The sequence below is a fragment of the Sarcophilus harrisii genome, chromosome 3 (assembly GCF_902635505.1).
Source record: "Sarcophilus harrisii chromosome 3, mSarHar1.11, whole genome shotgun sequence".
NCBI classification, from domain to species: domain Eukaryota; kingdom Metazoa; phylum Chordata; class Mammalia; order Dasyuromorphia; family Dasyuridae; genus Sarcophilus; species Sarcophilus harrisii.
The window spans coordinates 386120240-386137912 of NC_045428.1; the positions used below are offsets into that span (position 1 = coordinate 386120240).

The 17673-nt window shown below is 31.9% G+C and overlaps 1 protein-coding gene across 1 annotated transcript in view; it reads right to left on the reverse strand.

Moving 5' to 3' along the window:
• Positions 1-17310, reverse strand: part of ZNF804A (zinc finger protein 804A) — a 469228-nt gene extending 451918 nt beyond the window's left edge. Inside the window, exon 1 of the mRNA XM_003764031.2 lies at positions 16560-17310. Within this exon, the coding sequence (XP_003764079.1) occupies positions 16560-16670 (111 nt within the window). The 5' untranslated portion in view covers positions 16671-17310. The remainder of the gene's footprint in view (positions 1-16559) is intronic.
• Positions 17311-17673: the final 363 nt, after the last annotated feature.

Below are 17673 nucleotides of genomic sequence, written 5' to 3' on the forward strand. Positions count from 1 at the left end.
AATAGTTTAAAATATGTTTATTGAATCAAAAAATGGATTGAATGTTTATATTTTCAATAATAATAACTGACATTTCTATATCACTCACATATTTGCAAAATGTTTTATATTTATCTTCTTTAAGACTCATGAGACTCCAAGAGGTAAGTAATACAGGTATTAATATTCCCACTTTATGGATAAGGAAATTGAGTCCCAAAAAGATTAAATGACTTGTCCATTATAATAGCTAGAAAACTTCAGATATAATACAAATTTAAAGTTTTCCTGATTTTTAGTTCAATATCCTATTTGCTGCAGAACTAATTTTTGTATGTATGACAGCACATGAAAGTTTACATCAACATGACAGATGTATGGCCTTTTCAATGTGATGAAATTTTACTGACAACTAAATTTATTTTTCAATCAAAGTTCCAGAATTTTTAAAGATTTTTCAAAATTCCTACATAAAAGTAACTTAGTTACAATTCTTCTTAAGTTCACTAGTTTTCATAATATCATGAATTTAATAGGATATCAATATTTTTGACATGATTAACTATTCAGTCATGGAATAACACAACATTTTTGTGAATTTCTAGGGATAGCAAGACTATCCAACAGTTATCAAATCCATTTCCTTGGACCAAGTAATGTACTTCAATAAATATATTCTATATCTGTCTTATTTTAAGATCATACTTTTTATGGTATCTTGAAGCCTAAGGACTTACTGCATTAATAAATAAATAATGATTAATAGTAATAAGAAGTTGTTATGTATCTCATTTACATTTATACTTTATGCAATGTTTTCATTTGCACTATTGTAATATATTTATCATAGAAATTATCTCTATTTTGAAGAATGAGTGAACTAAACCTTTGATTTCATAGATGGAGACAAGTACCTACTTTATAGAAAGTCCCTCATTTCAAATTTTGCTTCTTCTATAATTTATATTTAAAGGATTATTATGGGTGCTCATTCATTGAGTATATGTATCCAACTATTGAGTGAACATGATTAGAAATAATATTTTAAAAATCAAAATTTTGCAGTTAAGAAAAAGCAATGAGACAGAGTGACTTAATTCGTAGGATGGGATTTAGCTTCCAAATCAGAAAGACCTAGGCTTAAATTCTACCTCTGATACATATCACATATGTGATCCTGGCCAACTTTCTAAATTTCTGTCTTGCTCTCAGGCAGATCTCTAAAACTTTTATTTGCCAAGCAAATACTGATCTACATTAGTAAGAAGAATTTCTCCATGAGATCTCACTAACCTAATGAAATAACTAATGTACCATTATCAGCTGAGGAATAGCTATTATTTTTCATAAATCTGACTCAATTCTCAATATGTGTGGGAAATGAGACCTTTATAAGGTAAATTTACCTTAAGTTAAATTTAAATTTAATTTAATACTTTAATTTATTTTTTCACAATTATTGCTAATTATATTTCTTCATCTTGTTTTCCCCACTACTTTTTATTCTATTAGCTCTCTTTTCACCTTGTCCCTCCTCATATGTGTTTGCTTATTACCTCCTTCCCTAATCTGCCTTCCTTTCTATTAGTCCCACCCCCATTTCTCTTATCCCCTTTCCCTCCTACTTTACATAAGATAAATTTCTATACATAATTAAGTGTGTTATTTCTTCTTTGACCCAAATTGATGAAAGTATAATTCTCTCATTCTCCCTTAATTTCCCCCTCTTCCTCTCCAACATAAAAACTTTTTGGACTTTTATTTGAAATAATTTACTTTATTCTACCTTTCTCTTTACACTTCTCCCAGGACATTCCTCTTTTCCCCCATAATTTTATTTTTTTTAATATATCATCTCTTTATATACATTTCAAACATATGCCCTTTGTCTGTATATACGCCTTCTAAGTATATACTAGTTCTAACTGTCCTAATAATGAGAAAGTTCTTATGAGATACATCCTCCCATGTAGGAATATAAAGTTTAACCTTATTAAGTCCCTTATAATTTATCTTTCCTGTTTACATCTTTATGTTTCTCTTGAGTCTTGTATCTGAAAGCTATATTATCTATTCAACTCTGGCCTTTTCATAAAGAATGCTTGAAAGTCCTTTATCTCACTAAATATTCATTTTTTTTTCCTCTGAAAGATCATACTGAGTTTTGCTGGATAAGTGATTCGTGGTTGTAATCCTAATTTCTTTTTCCTTTGCCCTCTGGAATATCAAGTTCCAAGCTTTCTGATCCTTCAGAGAGAAGCTTCTAAATCATGTGTTATCTTGATTATGGTTCTATGATACATGAATTACAATTATTTTCTTCTTTCCTGTGAACTTTGGAACATAAATATAATATTCCTTGGAGTTTTCATTTGGAGATTTATTTCCAGAGATGAATGTTGGATTCTTTCATTTTCTATTTTACTTTCCAATTCCATTATATCAGAGAAGTTTCACTTGATAATTTCTTGAAAAATGATATCTGGGCTTTGTTATTTGTTTGTTTGTTTTTAGGATAATGATGACTTTCAGATAGTCCAATAACTTTTAAATTATCTCTTCTGGATCTATTTTCCAGGTCAGTTGTTTCTCAGGATATTTCACATTATCTTATATATTTTTGTTCTTTTGGATTTGTTTTATTATTTTTGCTTCATAAAGTCACTAGCTTCCATTTGCTCACTTCTAATTTTGAAGGAATTATTTTCGTTAGTGAGCTTTTGCATGCCCTTTTCCATTTGTCCAATTCTACTTTTTATTTTTTTTTCTTCAATGAATTTTTGTGCTTCTCTTTCCACTTGGTCATTCTTTTCCTCATTGACTTCTTGTGCTACCTTTACCATTTGACTCATTTGTTTTTCATCAGTTTTTTTTTTAATTTTGTGTGTGTATATTTTTCTCCTTTAATGAACTATTGACTCATTTTTCATGATTTTCTTCCATGATTCTTACTTCTTTTTCCAGTTTTTCTTCCGCCTCTCATTTAATTTTCAAAATCTTTTTTTCAGATCTTGCATGGCCTGAGAGTAATTCCTATTTTTTCTTAAAGGTTTTAGATGTAGGAGCTTTCCTCTATTATTTTCTTCTGAGAGTGTATTTTATCTTCCTTGTCAATATTGTAAATTTATGTGGCTAGAATTTGTTTCTGTTGATTCCTCACATTCTCAGAATACTACTTGACTTTTAACTCTTTCTTAAAGTAGGATTCTGCTTCCAGGATAGCAGATATATTGTTCATAGCTTTAATAGTTTTGTGCAGCTGTTTTCAAAGATACTTATAGGGACTTATAGATTTTCAGTTTTTCCAAGGTCATATTATCTAAGGAAAAATGTGTATACTACTTCCTTAGCCTGATTTCAAGGCTAGGCTCTATCCACTTCACCATATAGCTGCCCCTTCACTCCATCTTTTTAAGGTTCTGCTCTAGAATTTATTTAAACTCATTATTTATTTATTTAATTAATTTTATTTTTTATTTATTTTTAAATAACTTTTTATTGCCAGAACCCATGCCAGGGTAATTTTTTTACAACATTATCCCTTGCACTCACTTCTGTTCTGATTTTTCCCCTCCCTCCCTCCACCCCCTCCCTCAGATGGCAAGCAGTCCTATACATGTTAAAGAGGTTACTAAACTCATTATTTAAAGGTATTTGAAGAGTTTTGTAAGTTCAGATGATTTCCTGCCTTTACTCTGCCATCTTGGCTCTAACCCCTCTAAACAAGTATTTTTTAATCATTAAATCAGTATGTAAATTTTAGTTGTTCTTGTTTTTAATTAGGTCATGAATCTACATATTGCTAAAGGCTGCATAGATAATGAAGTAACATCAATACTAAACTTATATGCCACAAGTGGTATAGCATCCAAATTCCTATAGAAGAAGTTAAAAGAGCTGCAAGAAGAATTAGATAGCAAAACTATACTAGTGGGGAATCTCAACCTTGTTCTCTCATAACTAGATAAATTGAACCACAACATAAATAAGAAAGAAGTTAAGGAAGTAAATAGAATTCTAGAAAAGTTAGGTATGCTATACCTTTGGAGAAAATTTAATGGAGACAGAAAAGAATGTACTTTTTTTTCTCAACAATACATAGCACCTATACCAAAACTGGCCATATATTAGGGCATAAAAACCTCAAAATCAAAGGCAGAAATAGTAAATGTATTTTTTCAGATCATGATGCAATAAAAATTACATGCAATAAAAGGTCAGGGGGAAAAAAGGCCAAGAATTAATTGGAAACTAAATAATCTAATCCTAAAGAATGAGTGTGTGAAACAACAAATCATAAACACAATCCATAATTTCATCCAAGAGAATGGCAATAATGAGACAACATATCAAAATTTATGGGATGCAGTCAAAGCAATTCTTAGGGGAAGTTTTATATCTATAAATAATATTTGGGTAGTCTCCCTAATATTAGACCAATGTTTAAAGTAAACTTCTATTAGGAACTCATTTACTTTCTGGGGAAATAAAACTGTCATCTCTCCTCCCTGTCATCTTTATATCAATGTGGTTAGCAGGCAATGAGAAAATGTGTATGAAATAGCTTTGCTTTTTAGTTCATGGATACATATGCCATTTGATATAATTGTTAAAATGAATCATTATATAATTTTTGCTTATGAAAGTTTTCAACAATTTATGTAATGGCATTGTCTCTACATGATTGTGTTTATAAAATTAGAACATTTGGCATAATGATATAAATATTTAATTAGGACACAGGGCATTTTGATGGAATAATTTAGAAAGTGTTCCAAATTAAAACATCAACAACATAAAGGTTATAATGAAAAAGGTATCATAAATATCTAGAAATGCTCAACAAGTATTTAATTTTATGAAATAGTGCTAGACACTATACCATAGCACTGAAGAATGCTAATTTTTTCCTTAATCCCATGAGTAATGCCTTTCATTACAATGGAAAAAATCTTGCAGTAATTGTTAAATTGAAGCAAGATGACACAATATTAATAAAATCTCACTGACAATGTAGCTTCATGGTCTTTTAGGTGGCAGTAAATGGACTAATCACAGGATCAACTACTGTAAGTGCTAAACCATGAAAAATAAATCTTTCATGCTACACAGTTAATTTCACTGTGATTAGAAATACAGAGAATATTATAGACATATACAGTGTGAACATTTTTCCTATGAATGTTAATTTCACATAGTTAGTAAAATGATTTGGGATATAGAGTCACATTTATTCTTCAGTATACTTCACTGTTGGTGTCATTGTAGGATTAAAATAAATACAGATTTACATGTTGAACACACTGACAATTTTATTTCATGTTGATCTCTTACTGAATAAAAAACAAAATGATGGTAGGTGGAACCATTTCAACAGTTCATTTTATAAAATTTCAAAATGTTGACCTGTCTAATATTAATATTGAAGCAAGTAAGATGTTCACAGAAGTGAAATCAATAGACTTTTAAATGTCTAGTAAATCCTAGAGAAATCAAATGTGAACTTGCACCTTGAGGACTCTGCACCCAAGACGGACAATCAACAAATTTCATACTTGCCTACTTGCCCAAGGAAATTAAAATGATACTATAATTAAATCAACAAATATGAATGTATATCTATAGATATATTTGAGGAAGGTTGTAAGTAACAGTGTAATTCTGTGATTTCATAACTTATGTAAATCTCCATGAGAAAACTCAATGCAGATCCAAAACTATTCTGCAATCTATAGTGTCAAAGAGTTGCCCACTGAGAGGTTATATGATTTGTATACATTAATATAAACAGTATGCATCAGATATCTTTCTGATTCTATATCAGATTTTTATTTATCATGCAAGGTTGATTTTTTTTCTTTGTGTATATAGGTTACATTAGTATTCCCTAAAACTATGTATTTATGACATTTTGGAGGCTTCTTTCCTCTAGTAGGGATAATAGATTCTTAACAGTATAGGAAGACTATTCCCAATAATAATTTGAAAGGAAATGCCATTAATGGGAGGTTTTTATCCAATTTACTTAATTGAAGACAATTAGAAGAAATACTAGGTTAGCAGCTCCAGAGAGGCAGATGTCCTGGAGTTAAGAGTAATGTTCCAGGGCTATAATATGGCAAAGGAAAGACTGTTATGAGAGATCTCCAGGGTATAGTTATTCCAATGAGTATTGTCAAAGATGTAAAAATCTGAGTATTCGGTCTCACATGGGCTACATATTCTGCAAGCTACAACAAACATTTAAGAAGGAAATCTCAATACACTACAGTGGCCAACTGTGTAAATGAAAAAGGACTGATAATTCTTATGTACAGAATAAGCATATATACACACATACACACAAACATACACACATGTGTGTGTTTTCAGATAGAGAATTGTAAATGGTGATATGAAAATAAATTATATTGTATTAATTGAGGTTCAAGAAGAGGCTTTTTCACTCTGAATTGTAAGCAAAATGCTTTGATCCTCAGTAGCAAGCTGGAGTAGTATATTCTATAGTAATGGTCTATCCCCGGGCAGGAGTCCTCAAACTATAGGCCAGATGTGGCAGCTGAGGACGATTATCCCCCTCATCCAGGGCTATGAAGTTTCTTTATTTAAAGGCCCACAAAACAAAGTTTTTGTTTTTACTATTGTCCGGCCCTCCAACAGTCTGAGGGACAGTGAACTGGCCCCCTATTTAAAAAGTTTGAGGACCCCTGGCCGCATTGCTTTATAATTCAATCTATGTAGGAGGTAAATTTCCATGATTTATCTTGTTGCTCGCCTTAAAATTTATATTTTCAAAAGTTCTAAAGTCAGAAAGAACACATGGAGTACCATAGGTATAAAAGTGCTCAATTTATGTTTTTCAGCTCTACACATTCTGAACACAGTGTTCTCTTGCTGGTCCCAATTTTCTAAGGGTTTCCTCTTATTCTATTCTTATCTCCATGAGGATATCTTTGTCAGAACTCAGTGTGCATAATTTTTTTCAAATTCCTTTCTATTTCATCGAGGCTTCTTGAACTCTGTTCCATCTCTTTAGAAGTTTGGTCTCTGCTGGAGGAATAATTAATCAATATAGGTTTATATATTAATAGTTCCATGTACTGTATTATGAAGCTATTCTGACCTATTGTTATCATAACAAGAAAAAATCCCAACATTTCCTGTCTCTGTGCTTTTGTTCTGGGCTGTCTCTATTCTCCCTTCTCATCTTCTTTTAGAATCCTGACTTCCTTCAAGAGATTTAGCTTAAAGGTTAATTCTTGCCGAAGGTCTTTTATTTTCTTTATTCCTTCAAGGTATTCAAGCTTTCTCCTTTGAAATGAACTTCCATCTATTTTGGTTGCATTATATATTGTATAAGTCTAATTATTTATATGTTGTTTTCTTCTTTGGTACCAAATTCAAGTAGAAATGGGGGATCATTAAGCTAAAATAAAGATCTTTACATATTAACTTAGAAATCCACATTTTAATATTATTTATGATCTATTGCATTGTACTTATTTTATTGTTAATTTTGATAAATGATTAGTTTAAAAATTTAAATATATTTAATAATTACTTTAAATTATTCTTGCCAAATTTTCCAAATTAACACTTTAATTTATCTCAGACCAGTATACACCACCAGAATGTGTGCTCCTTGAAAGAAGGGGTATTTTTTTGCTTTCTTTAAATCTTCAGTACTTAGCATTGTGTCAGGCAACTAATAAACACTTAATAAATGGTTGCTGACTATCTCACTTTTCTCTTAAAGACTGTAACTGTATATGGTAATTTTATGTTCTTCCAAGAGTTTCCTTTTGATTAAAAACACTTTGGTCATCTGTGAAAAAAGAGCTAGCTACATATATTATATGTAAATCTTTGATTATTTTTCTTGCAAAGGTAAATAGTAGTATATTTGAAATAAAAGCTTCTAGGAGATATAGCAAAAAAAAATCATTCTTCTTTAGGAATAAACACTATGGACTAATTTAAACATTATCCCTTCGTCTGAAAGACATATTTTTTTAAAAAAATATGAATTTCAAGTTTGAAAATACAAGAGTACTATCTATAATATATTTTCATTGTAATTTCATGAGGTAAGTGAGCACTATTCCTCATATATAGATTTTTTCAATTACTTCATTATCTTAGTTTATTTGAAATGTTATTATATTCATATAATCATATTAATCAATATTCATATAATCATATTAGGCTACTTGACAAGGCTATTAATACATCCACTTTAAAAATAGATATTTCAAAATCCCTTTTACAATATACATGGGATAGCACACATTTTGTTCTTCATGTGCAATTAAAGAAATAATTTATACTTTTTATGCCAAACAACATAAACATAAGAAGTTTTTAAAAAGACTTCAAAAAATATAAGAAACTTTCACAATTTGGAAAGATTGTTACAGAAGAGATCATGGTTCCAATTTTTCTGGTGATTAAAAATTATAAATTTACACCACACATACATACATATATATATATATATACACACACACATATATGTGTGTATGTGTATTACCTACATATGTACATATATGTAAATATGTGTATAGATATACAAGTAATATATATCATTATCTCACAATAGGAATATTTTAGTGCACTAGGAATCTAAATATTTTTTTTCTGTAGATAAACCAAATTCAAAAGGCATTTTATTTTTCAAAAATTGATAAAACTTCAGAACACAATGAAAATGCATGATAGAAACATTCATTTCAAACATTAAAATTAGCAATTGGAAATAAACTACAAAAATAGTTTTAGACTATAATATTATTTTCATTTTCCAAGTATTCTTTCTCTTAAGAGACCCTATTTTTCTGTGATTAAAATAAATGCCTCTGCAATTAAGTATCAGAGCTGAACTAAGGAGGATAATTATATTTTACATAGTGTAAACAGTTTATTGATTAATCCAAACCACATTGAATATTATTCAGGAAAGAATTGAACATTTTTTCCCTAACCAAACAAGTTACAGTAAAAACAAAATCTCCAACAGGTTGTATTCCAAGGAAAATCATGCTTAGAAATATGAAAATAACTTTTCCCAATTAGAGAAAAACGCTACTATTTTTTAATAAAAAGTTAGTAAGCTCATTGCAAAGCAAATAATATTACCTGTCTTAGGATATTTGATCCCTTTTCACTGAACTGTTCTATAATAAAAATGTTTACAAGTTTTAAATAAAATGATATGTGCAAACAATAAATGAAAAGTAATTACATTTGGAGAAGCACACAAATTTCCACTAATCGTGCTTTAAAGAAGATGCAATTTGTGTGCTTGCTTGTAGTGCATCTTGGAATGCAATTTGTTCACTTATTTTGGCAAATATAGTTTAGTTTCAAATATTTATGATATTGCTTTATAGTATAGCATATTAACAAGTACATTGTAACATTTAGGAAAAATAAAATTAATGAAGCCTTAATAGTTGAAGAGCTCAAGATAACAAAAACTCTATAGAAAAGGAATGTAGAAATGTCAGAATTTGGGTAGAGGAAAAGGAAGATTCGGGGAAACAAGAAACAGAACTTCTGATTATAGATTTAAAAGAGAATATTGGATAAAGGGAAAATCTAAGAGCATATGAACTTGTTTTTATTTATTTGTAAAGCCTATTATCAACAGCATTTTTATTGTTATATATTGAGCACATGAGTAAGACACTTACAGGCAGTTTTTTATTACCACTTTTTAAAAGGTTTTCAACCAGCATTACTTAACTACTTGCAACTATGGGCCCCCATGAAATTAGTTGATTATTGAGGAAATTAAGTGAATCATCATAGTTTTATGAGAACATCAATATTTTCTTTGCTTAAACTATTTTAAATCATATACTTCTCCAAATATGCTTTCATTTGAACTACTACATGTTTACCTAAAATAATCTTGAGTAAAAATATCCTGAATAATAAAAAAAGACCAAAGAAAACAAACAGCCTGAGTGACAGATGGCATTTTCAAAAATGCAGTAGTATTTTATTCTCAAATTCACATTATTGTCTTTCTAAGATAATATCACAAGTTAATAAATCTGGAGACTATCTTAGGGAGTTGAGCAGTACATAAATAGATACTGTAGTATAATACAAAGACTATGAAGCCAAGTGAAAAAAATTCATGCTGGCTTGTTGCCTACAAAAAACATTGGGAAAAGTGCATGAGATACCATGTTTAAAGTGACCAGAAAAAGGAGTCAAAAGACCTATATTGTACTTCTGGCTTAGTGACTAAAAGGTCATTTTTATTTCCCCAGTTTAGATAGTTGAAACAAATAATCTCTTTGGTCAACTTCATTTCTATTATTCGTCTTTATTAAAAAAAATTAAAATCACCATCAGTAATATATAACGCCATAGAGCATTCTAGAATCACTTGGAATCCATTGATAAAGATCACAACCCCTTCTTACTTTCCCTATGTGTGATGAATCTTTTTTAGATTTTCCCTCTCTCCCAAATAAAACATCATTAGAATCTACCTCATGTATTGGAAACCTTCCATTTTTGGAAGCATTAAAATATTAACTATGTTGGTATAGTATTACACAGTCCCACCTAGAATGTCAGTTATTTAAAGTATCACATTTAAAAGTAGTTTGTTCCTCTGAAGTAATGGGGGAAATCATAAGTATTACTAAATTAAGTTTTTTTCCCCCTTAAAATAGCATTTGCAACTTTGATGGACATGTCTTAGAGTAATCAACATATCAACTTATCAGTGACTTCTCTTAGCCTATTAATTTGTCTAGACAGGTTGCTCATGCTGTCAATTTCTTCAAATTAAAAAAAGAAAAGCACAAAGAATGTATAATATATAGGTCTCTAAGAAATGAACAATGATCTGCTAAAAACAAACAAACAAACAGATTTTAGAGTGAATCTTACTAACATTGTGAATTTGACCAAATAGAGTACATTTATCATATGCATTTTTCAAGTGCATTTCTCACTTTGGAGAAATGTGAATAAAAATCTCCAGTAAATTTCATTCCTAGGGATTCTCACTTTGTTTTGGTCATTTTTGATTTCTCAAAGACTGTGTTAATTGAATTTGTAAACTGTGTCGGATCCTACTAAGGTGAAAAAGCTACAAGTATAGGTTCTTTAAGATTGCATTTTATTTTGTTTCCAGATCACACTTTTGGTAGCAGTTAAGTAAACTAATTTATAAATGGTAGACCATTTAAAGATGTTTTTTTTTTTCTCAACTACAGCAAAACTTTGAGATTGCCTACTATTTACTAAGTGGTTGCAACAGTACCAATATTGATGAAATCCCAAATCCTTGAAACTTTGGAAAAAATTATTTTAAAAATCTCTTCTTCCCTAGCATACCTCATCTATTAATAATATATATTTATTTCCTTTACAAGCCACTGTTTTTTTTTTTTTTCAGAAATGGCTCACATGCAATACTTACATCACTCACTATGGAAGATAATCAGTCTACTAAAATTTGGAAAGCATATTAAAGAAATAATAGAAAAGAATAATAATCAAATATATAAAACTCTGAACTCATTAAAAAGAAAAGTCCACATACATATTTCAAAAAATTTTAAATACAAATTAGATTAGATCAACAATAATGAAGTGTAACAGAAAGCATGAAGAAGAAGAAAATCAGGAAATAGTTTTAACCTTACAATATAGATTTTTAATGAACACATTTTCCAAGTAAATCATAACTATGTTCATCTTTTAATATAACTTAATTATGAAGCTAGGCTTAAATAGAACAGTGCATTTTATGTATAGCAATTCCTCTACTGAGTTAATCAATAAATAGATGAATACACTTAAAGACATATTTTCTTACTTATTCGGGTACATATCAATATTGCTGGAAATGGAAAGTAGCAAACATAAAAAGATTTAATGATATATGGAATCTACACATAAATTTAAATTATTCTCTTGCTTTATTCTACCTTAGCAAAGCAATGCCAACAGAATTTTACAGACAAGAAGATAAAGAAAATTTCTGTAGCCAACACAAATTGTGAGTGGGCATCTTTTCTCAAGTGGAATAAATCATACCTACACCTTTTTGTTTCTCTAATTCTATAGGAGATTAGAGGAAATGTGTTTGGAGTTAATCTATTTGGAGTATGCCACTGACTCATCTGTATTACTTCTAAGCAGTACTCTGATGTTGTTCTTTAAGGTCTGAAAAATACATAAAATGTTATCAACAACATAAGATCTAAAATTATTAACAAAATAACTGTGTATGAATTCAACATCATTTCTTAAAGACAAAGTTATCTGGTGCTCTAAAATGATTTTGTTTTAAGTAGTTATTTTTTCTTTCAGAAGGAAAAAAAGAAATGACAAATAAATGCTGCATTAATGAACAATTACATAAACATGAGACGAACTGACTTTCCACATTAAGAAAAGTAATTTTAATCTGACATAGTATCTACATTGTAGTGAGTTTCATTTCTCTTATTTTTTTATGTGAAAGGGAAAAGACAAAAGAAAGGGAAAGAAGACAAACATATTTATTTTTGTTAAAATACATGGATTTCCCCAAAATAACGTCTTTTAATTTATTAAACAAAATTAGAGATCTTATTTTATTCACACAAATTGTCACAAAGTTCAACAGAAACCTATTGATATTATATCCACTTTATGAACAGATTGCTTCCAAAAAGTTAGAAAAAAGAGGACTTTGCTTTCTTAATTAAATTTTTATAATTGAATGACTATAATTCTATTGAGCAGTTAGCATCAAAATCACTTATGTGACACGATTTAACTTATGACCTGTATCCTACATTTTAATTGTTATATATAATTCATTATTTATTTTAATATTCGTTTATTTTAAAAATTTGAGCTCCAAATTCCCTCCCTCTCTCTACACCTTCCCAAAGTTACTGAAAAGTCAAGCAATAGATCAAATACACATGTGAACTCATGTAAAATAATTTTCCATATTAGCCAAATTTGAAAACAAGAAAAATAGAGAAAATTATATTTCACTTTACTCCCAGGGTTCATCAATTCTCTCTCTGTTAGTGCCTACATTTTAAAGATAAGATTCAGAAGTAGAACTAAAATTCTAGATATAGTTACAAAACAAATTGCAAAATATAATGAAACTTGAATATCTCTGGTTACATTGTCACTTTTTTCAGAATTCTAAAAATAATGTGGGATAGAGAGATATAAAATTCAAATTATATATTTCCTAAAATGCTCTAAAGACTTTTAAATCAATCAGTTAACATACATTGAGACTGCTATTTTATATATATATTTTAAAGAAATGATTAGAATAGGTTTGGGAAAATTTCCAACACTTTTTTTGACAAATAATTTCAGTGAAATTCTCTTGAAATAATAATGCCTTAAACCATGTAAACATACTTTAACACCACATAAACACTATAGGTGATAGTATTTTTAAAGGGACAATACAATACTTATATTTTACTAGGGAAATAGCCTTTAAAATACTATTTGCAAGGCTCATTGGTGCACTTAATTGCCAAAAAATTGTATATTAAAATCATTTTGATGTATTTTAATTTGTATGCAAAACTTTTAAATGTTCATGTTTCAAAGAAGGGATCCATTGAATTGTACTTCAATGGAGTCATATTCCTAGAAGTTTACAAATAGATTTATGCGGTCATTAAAATTTAGAAAGTGATCATGATATTCCAGCATTTCTAATAAAGGTAAAAAATCAATCACTTTCTCATTCAGTGGATGATATACACATACGAATACATCCATGATTTCTTTCAAGAAATTCAAATACATTTATAATACTTCAGCTCTATAATAATGTAATATCTAAGTTAAAATACATATTTCCATACATAGTGTTTAATTTGGGGGATGGGATGAGACAGTTTATCAAATATTATGTCTTACTCATAAAATACTTAGTTTAGTCTTTAAGATTTCAATTTAAGAAAAAAAAAAACTTCTTGTGATAGAGTATTAAACTTCTGTCATTCTAGGAAGTATAACTTAGGAAATACAAGTTCCAGAAAGAATAGATCTCTGGTTCCCATAATACTATTTTATTAAAACTAAGAGAAGTTTTACATTTGTTTCTGCTTACAGAGATATGACAGCAATTATTTCTAAATCCCTTATGCATTTTTTGCCAGTCCCGTGATATAAGTCCCATACATTTGGGGTAAGTTATATTCAATAGATCATAGTTTGGCTATGTCTTTGTTATCCCCAATTTAAAAATGCAGATATAGTTGCATCTCTTTTTTGTTTGCTAGGTGAATAGGGGAAGTGAATATACCATCATGCCCACTATGGGCCAGGAACTGTGTTCAGTATTTTATAAATATCTCATTTAATCAGTTAATTTTACTTTCATTAAATATATAATAAAAAGGCATAAGCCAGTTAGCTCTTGTTAGAAAGTGAGGGATGACCTGAAGAATTTGTAAATTAAATTAGAAGGCATAAGTAAATTGCAAAATTATGTCAATGATTTTTATATAGATCTCTCATTTGTTATGTGCTCCTAACTAATAGTCACCTAGGAATAAATGAGATGGAACTCTGAAGTCAGCAAATTTAGCAGGCCTCTTCAACAACAGCATGTCTTTGTTTAAAAGGCAAAGCACTAATGACTATAAGAAATGAGATGATTATGTTTTTAAAAAAGAAAAATGTCAAGTCTCTGAATTCCCCAAAAGAGTCAATAGAACTGAAGACTGCCTCATTTCAGTGAACAGTATCTTTTTTCATTGCATTCGTGAAAGAGGGGAATGGGGAACATTTATTTTTACCTTTTTAATAAATCGGGCCATGATTATTGACATGTGTGAGTATGTGTGTGTGTCCATACATAATTTAACTAGGAAAGAGAGAACATTATATTCAAATGATGCATACACTAAAGAGAAAATAAACTCAAATCCCTATAATTTATGCAAATTCACTTGTTTCCCCAAAAGAGAATCTTTGGTTAAAATTCTTACATACTTTGATAAAGCAGAAGTTAGGTTCCTTTCATTGACAAATACAGATTAATTTCTAGAAATGATAAGAGAAATTTCACTACATTTAGAGGCAGCCTGATGTTGGGACTGGACAAAATAGGTCCAAAGATCACCTCTGACATGCACTGGTTTAGTGACAGCATAGAAGTCATTCAACTTCTCAGTGCTCCAGCCAAACTCTTAAAGACTTTTAACTGAAGGCTTTCTATTACAAAACAGTTTGCCTTTCATTGTTCGTTTTCTCACTTAAAACTCCTTATACAGAAAGTTAACAGGTATGTATGTATGTATTCATGTACAATTATTATTTTTATTCCTACTTACTTTTCTCTTTCTCACCCTTTAAATATGTGTGTGCATATATATGTTACAATATGCCACTCTAGGCTTTGACTTCCTACCCTATGCAGCTGTATGAATCCAGAGAAACTGCATTGCTGGTGAGCTCAGAATTATCAGTATTTATTTCCTAATGTCCAAAAAATTCGTTTGTTTTTTTTTCTCCCCTTTCCTCCCTCCACCTTACTGTCAAGCTTCCCCCTTTCTGCTTATTGAATGTATGCTCTTTTTCACATTGAAACCCTTCCTCACCCCCAGAAAAAAAAATTAAACCAGTGTATCTCCAATAATTTCTACTGGAAGTTTTCAGTTCCCAAAGCATGTTCTGATCACCAGTCAGAAGCTTTGCTTTGCCTCACCCCCACTTTTCAGCACTGAAGTTAACACATCATCCCACCCAATCCTGAGTGCTGTTTCTACCAGGACTCTGATAGGTGGGAGAACCTACCAGTGATTGCCCAGGTTCTTTGCTTGTCTAACAATGTTTTCCATTAGAATCAGATCTGATATAGAAACGCTGTACCTTCACATTTAACTTCCAACCCCATTAGGATAGTTAATTGAGAGTTGACTGTACTTGGCTCTGATTTTACTTTATGCAGACACAGGGTGGGGATGGGAAAGCGGAGGGATTGTACAATATCTTACTTAGACAAGTTTGGTTGACATTATTGTGACCCCCCCTGCATAAAAGGACTCCAGAGACACACTCAACATCCCGTCTCCTCAACTACATTGACCAAACAGCTCATCACCCTCATTGATGGCACCCACACCCTTATTCACCTTCAGTTCTTAATACTGAATGACATTCTGAGAGCTTGATTCTTCCAAGCACCCCAACCACCACTATGTCTCTTTTATCCTTTCCCCTTTCCACATAAGGTCCAGACTATACAATTTACTTAGATTCATCAGGGGAAAAAATATACATAATCCTCAGGGCCAGAGAGTGATGAAGAGGGACTCAAACGCTTTAAGTGGGAAAAAGTCACCATCAAAGGCGCGGATTGTAGAGAACACACACCTCCTCCCCATGCTGGAGTCTCTTCCGAGCATTCCGCTTCATCACCAACCCAACCCCCCACAAAACAAAAACACACATAAGCAGACCTTCTCAGCAAAATCTTGTAATCTCACAGCCTCTTCAATATGCCTCCCCCCCAACCCCTTCATAGTGCCCTAGGCAGAGGATTCTGAGGCGAGTAGAAAACAAGCAATTACCAGAGTTTTGTTGCCGTTCTTGCTGAGGGGACCTCGGAAAACTCCCTTGATGTTGCGAAAGTGCCCATTGCTGAGATGAGTGGAGCTGATGACAATGTAGTAACACTCCATGGGGCAGCCGCCGCCTCCTCCACCACCGCAGCCACTGCTTCCATGCACCTCCGCGCCCGCAGCAGCAGCTCACACACGCGGGACTGGATGAAGGTAGCTGTGGGCACCAGGTGCAGCCAAATCACACCGGACACACACACACATACATATAATCCCTGTTCCTGTGAAGAAAGAGCTGACACTCTGACACTCAATTCCTCTTTTCCCAGCTCTGCTGAGGGAGGTTAGCTGCCCCCGCCCCCTCCTCTTTTTTTTTTTTTTTTTTTCCTTTTTGATTCCTTTTTGAGGATTGACTGGAAGAGGGAGGGGAATCCCAGATTGGGAGGAGAGGCTTGGGGTAAGGAGCGCACAAGGGTGGCTGAGGAAGTCAGACTCGTGGACCAGCCTCAGCTTGTGTCTCAGTGCAGCACAGGCGGAAGGGAGAGGAGCAGTCTGAGCTGTGGCAGCGAGAGCAGCAACATCAGCAGCAGCATCTCCTCGGCTTTGCGGAAGGAATCTGAGTTGCTGCCTCTCTCAGGCATTAGTGTTATTATAGTGTGCGGCGTTGCCGGTCCATTGCACTGAGCCAATGGCAAGAAGCCACTGGGCTGATACCGAGAGCTGTCAGAGGAGTACATCTGTCACACGCTGCCTTCACCACCACCCCCAGCTCGCTCGCTCTCCTCCCTCCTCCCCCTCAGTACACACTGCTGGCTCAGCCAGCCTGCCTGCCTGCCACACTCAAGTGAAGCCGGGGGAAACAGCGTTCAGAAACAGTGGCAGCGACCGCCACAGAGTAAACGCTGCAGCGACTTTGGGATATACAAGAGCAGCAACCGGCTGGAACAGGACAACGGACAGGATGAAGAACCAGTTGGCAGTCTGGAGTTTAGGGGTCCAGGGAAGGAAAGAACGCCGAACTGGGAAGAAAGTGAAACGCAGAGAAGGATGGTGAAGAGAAGAAATGAAGCTTTTATTTTCTCTTTTCGAGGGTTATTTATAAGACAAATGAAATAAAACAGCA